Source organism: Anneissia japonica, unplaced genomic scaffold (assembly GCF_011630105.1).
Source record: "Anneissia japonica isolate Jap-2015-1 unplaced genomic scaffold, ASM1163010v1 scaffold281_len866295_cov195, whole genome shotgun sequence".
Taxonomy (NCBI): domain Eukaryota; kingdom Metazoa; phylum Echinodermata; class Crinoidea; order Comatulida; family Comatulidae; genus Anneissia; species Anneissia japonica.
In genome coordinates, this window is record NW_022728190.1 from 633,629 (window position 1) to 638,862 (window position 5,234).

The following is a 5,234-nucleotide window of genomic DNA, read 5'->3' on the forward strand; positions in this document are numbered from 1 at the left end:
ACACATCATTATGACACCTGTGAAATCAATAGCTGATCGGCCTTGGTCGGTCAGTGAAACGGTGTGATGATGTGTGATTCTATTTTTTATCCATTTTGTCGGTTATTCTGTTTGGTTAGTTTAGGTTATTTCCGGTCAAATTTATTTCCATAATTTTTCACATATATTTTTCAAGCGCCTTGAGACGGTTTCGATCGTGGAAGGCGCTATATAAATATAAAACCATAAACCATAAAATGAAAACGGAACAGTAGAGAAAATCCGATCAGAATGACAAAATAAACTAAGCATCCACTGGAAGGAATCTCAATATCTGCAGACGGATCTGTTTCGGCCTTCCAGGCCTCATCAGTGCAGCTAGGGTACAGACCCAAACGAAACGTTCGACCAGCTTAGGCAGAACCCAAACTAGTCCCACGACCACTAATGATTACAGAGCCAAACCAAGGCAATATATATACACAGCCCATATACACGCGTTAAGAATTACAAAATATTCTCTGTATCTACTGGAACCGAGCCGCATAGCTTGTATTCCACTATTTCCATTCACACCTGGGCTTGCTCAAGGACACAAGCGAAATGTATAGTGAAGGATTGAAACCCTGACCTCGAGGTTGAGAAACCAAAGCATTCCCGCTGCGCCAAACCATTATTATTCTTACTTGAATTGCCACCGTTTGCAAATATTCCCCTTTCCCCATAGCAAACCTTCCAAATAGCTCTCCTTAAGTAGCTCCCCTTAAGCACTGTACTCCCACTCTTTACCTAGTAGCACTCCCTACCTACTAACTCACAATCCCATTACCGTAGCTCACCCTACAATCAGCTTCCCACTACCGTAACTCCCCTTCCTAGTAGCATAGCTTCCTCTTGGTACTCATTCCTATTGTTCTTTAAATACTTTATTAGGACATTGGGATTAGTAATAGGGATGGCTCAGCATCCATAAATTAATCATTAAGGAGATCCTGCCAGGAAGTGAAACTGCTTATCAGGGTTCTAACACAGTTTGAATGGCATGTGATGGTGTCCAGTTTTTCTGCGGTCCTGTAATTAATAATGTTTAATCTTTTTGCCATTTTTTATATTTGCACCCTTTTGTTCTCTAACAATAACTTACTGCTAAGTATCATAACAGTTATACTTGCACCCTATTGTTCTCTAACAATGATTTAATGCTAAGTAACATAACAGAGGTAGAGATATTGTTAGTTTAGAAGAAAAAAAAAAATTATAATTGAATCTCAGTACTCTGGAGTAAGCACCTCAACCACCATTATAGAGCATTACTACTACTAATGGCCGTACTCGGTTCATCGACCAATTAACTACATGTATAATGTGGCATACAGTGTGTGTCATAGCAATTAATTTTTGCTTTAAAATCCAGGTCTTTTTTCCTCTTCTTGTGTAATAGTTCAGTAGAAATATTGTACTATTCTCTCACAGAGCCCTGCTTTATTGAATTTATAACTGTTAACAGTTTATTGGTATTAAGTCCCTGTATAAACCAGGTCTCTAATTGACCTTCAGGGAGTAGAGATTTTATATAGAGAACAATTCTTGTAAATCACAAGAATTGAGCCTAGTAACCTGGGACTTTCAGGCAATCAACATAACCAGAAAGATTCAATTCTACTACTATACTGTAATAATATTAATAGTAAATATTAATAATTATACTGTTATACCAAGTAATTAAGTATATGCTTTACTTATACTATAACTATTTTTTTCTAAGGAAATAATATAAAAGCCTATAAGAATATAATTTTTTTTTTTAGTATTAAAAACAATAACTATTGTTCTTATCAGTACAGTACATATAATGTACTTCCCTTCTGGTTGCGAATTGAAAAACACATTGTCATAAAAAGTAATTAAAACCAGTCAGTCTCTGTTCATATTAGGAACCATTAAAAAAAAAGGTATCAAATGGCATACTGTAAATGCCTCAACAATGAAGGAAAAAAATATTTGTTTTAGTTTTTATTTTTAGAAAATAAGTTTTTGTTTACAAGTTTCGATATTATCCTGCTACTGTAATACCAAATCACATTTATCCTTCAGGATATTATTAAATTTAGGTGAAAAAATTGAATTTAATCTACATTTAACACTTTTAAAGTTTAGTTACCGTATATATTTGGTTAGTATCACTTATTACTGTAAGGTCATTATTATTATGGTAAATATTTTTATTAAGTATATTTATTAAGTATTAAGATTACAAAGTACCAAAATGGCATACTGTAAATGCCTCAAAAATGAAAAAAAAAATATTTGTTTTAGTTTTTATTTTCATAAAATATTTTTAGAAAATAAATTTTTGTTTACTTTACAAGTTTTGATAATATCCTACTAATACCAAATCACATTTATCCTTCAGGATATTATTAAATTTAGGTGAAAAAATTGAATTTAATCTAGATTTAACACTTTTAAAGCTTAGTTACCGTATATTTTGGTTAGTACCACTTATAACTGTAAGTCTGTGAATGTTGTTATGTGTTAAGTTAAAATTGTATTTTAATCAAAATCTGGACTTACTATAATTAACGTTGATCAATCCAACGGGTCAGTTGTCTGAAGAAGTTCAGTGGAGCTGGACGAAACATCACTCAACGTTAATTATAGTAAGTCCCAGTTTTTGATTAAAATATAATTTTAACTTATTACTGTAAGGTCATTATTATTATCTTTTTTAATTGCCTGACTATTTTTTTTTCTAATTCTACTTCTATTTTTTTCTATATACCATGCCACTGCTTTTCCCCTTATAAGATTAGGTGGATGCTAAACATTACTAAATGTTAGGGATGCGATGATGGACCTTTCTTCTTCTGTTAATACTTGGAAATAAACTGTCAATTTCCATCCATTACAAAAATTATAAGTTATACAAAGCATTTTTTTTCTTTTCAATTATTTTAAGTTTTTTTTTTTTGTATTTTAAGTATTATTTCCTTGTTTATTTTAATATACAGTGGTTGTGTATTTATCTAAGTACTAAGAATGTTTTTGAGTTTTATCCTTAGTTTTGATTTGAAAGCAGTAGAGAGTCAACAAGACTTCTTGGCTCCTTATCCATGCTCTACCCAGGCATACTTAACCAAATAAATATTATTAACGTTTGTTATGTGGATGTTGGCGCTGTAAGCATCTTCATAGAAACTATACTATATATTATTTAACACACAATATTATTATTATTACTATATAAATTCTGGTATCTGGATTTACAGGTCAACATTAATATATATGGTAGATGGAGACATACAATTAGGAAAATTAACAAAGGGGTCTTTGAATATTCATCCCAGTATATAATGTTAGACTTAATCCTGAATTTTGGGCAGACCATTGGAAATGTCTTTCCATGTAAAATGAATTTTCCAAATTATGGTATAATAAACTAAAAACTGAACTGAATAGGTAATACTCCCTTTCCACCAATAGAAGATAGAAAATAAAAAGGGAGGTAGATATATTTTTTTCAGCCCATGGCAGGTTTATCTTAAAAAATACTACAGATACAGTTTGCTGTATTATTATTTCAACCAAGTATGTAGCACTTTTTTAATTTCAAATTTTAAAATATATGTGCTATTGCAATAAACTAATATTGTATTTATTTGTGTTTTGTATACATTTTTCAAAACCTGGACGATGTAATCACAATATATGTTCAATCCATTTTGAACAAAGGTGAATTCATCCAGTAAATGCTGATGATTTGGAGCCTAAAAAATGTACTATAAAGATGCTCTCACGATATAATTGGAGTAGTTATTTTGGTTGTAATTTCATTCAAAAACTCATTTTCTCCATTTTTAATTCACATACCTTTGAATGTGGTTTTTTAGTCACCAACTGTCCATCAGGTCGGTCGCTTATTATAACATAACTATCAGGAAATAAATCTCTACAAAAAAACAAAAAAAAAATAGACAAGATAAATTTATGATTCATATCCGGGGATTTTATTTCTGAAAAAAAATACAAGATAAAATAACAATGATTAATTTGAACAGCTTTGATTTATCTCAGTCTCATAACAAACGAAAAAAAAAATGACACACCCTCAATACTGGATAATGCTGACAAGATTTCTGGAATTACTCAGAACTAATTCATGAGAGTGTCCTTCAATCAGTCCATGTAATTAGTGATTATTAATTAGTGATTATTACAGTATCATCCTCTGCTGATTGTAGTTCCAGAGATTTATTTAGACTTTCTATTTAGGGTTGCGTACAGTAGCAGTTAAGGCCAGCAATGTGTGAACGCAGTGGAAAATTTTCTGGTAAAATATTACAGCTTTATTTGGTCGGTTTTATTTGTCGAGTAAATAGTTTTAGGTTTTATAGATTTTTTTTTGTAGCTCTTTTACAGACACAACACCCACATGATATTTCTATACTTTATCTACATGAAGACCATATGTTCTACCACAGAATGATTAATTGTAATAATTATAATAATAACAACATTGAAAATTTATGACTGATGGGAATTTCAATGTTAGGCTTATACAGTAACACCTTACAAAAAACTATAGAATTTAAAATGAAAGTATAAACATTAACATTATGGCCTTTGAATTCCAAGGGAGAGTCCACAAAAACAATAGTATATATCCATTCATTGCTAGTTTTCTTGTTTTTCATCATGAGAATGAAAAATCAAGCCACATCTGTTCAAATGTTATTTATTGCTGCGAAGCAGCCAATTCATATTCTTGACAGCAATTTGACCTCTGAAAGGTCATTGTTTGTCAAAAAATAAGGGCCTAAGACGACTGAAAAGCGGAGTTTCCTTCTTTCGTTCTGCTGGGTAAAATCCATTACTTTAGGCGACGTTTGTAGACTAACCAACACGTACCAACGTCCGCATGTCGCGCTAGCCTAGGCCTAGACTAGCTAGGATGGTATAGGCTTAGCCACGAAGGGACGAAGGTCCCAATGAAAAACAACGTCGCTCCTTGATAGCTAACATTGTCTATTTAACATCACAATAATTCATTATTAGACCTATAGTTGTTTTTTGAACTGTACTCCACAAATCTCAGCCGATACCTCGCACAACTCGTTAACGTCTCGTATCTATTGTCGTGACGTCATGGCTCGTCGGCTCACACTTATGATGTCTCGCACTTGTGATCAAATAACACGCTGGCTCGCACTTTGGCAACACTCTTTGGCAGTCAACTCGCCCCTAGAAAACCCACC

General features: G+C 32.4%; 1 protein-coding gene across 7 annotated transcripts in view; it reads right to left on the reverse strand.

The window, feature by feature from the left end:
- LOC117113987 (disintegrin and metalloproteinase domain-containing protein 12-like) overlaps window positions 1-5,234 on the reverse strand; it is a 60,031-nt gene that overhangs the window by 26,486 nt on the left and 28,311 nt on the right. For all 7 annotated transcript variants that reach the window (XM_033257486.1, XM_033257487.1, XM_033257490.1 and 4 more), the window contains exon 4: window positions 3,850-3,928. In XM_033257486.1, the coding sequence (XP_033113377.1) occupies window positions 3,850-3,928 (79 nt within the window). The remainder of the gene's footprint in view (window positions 1-3,849; window positions 3,929-5,234) is intronic.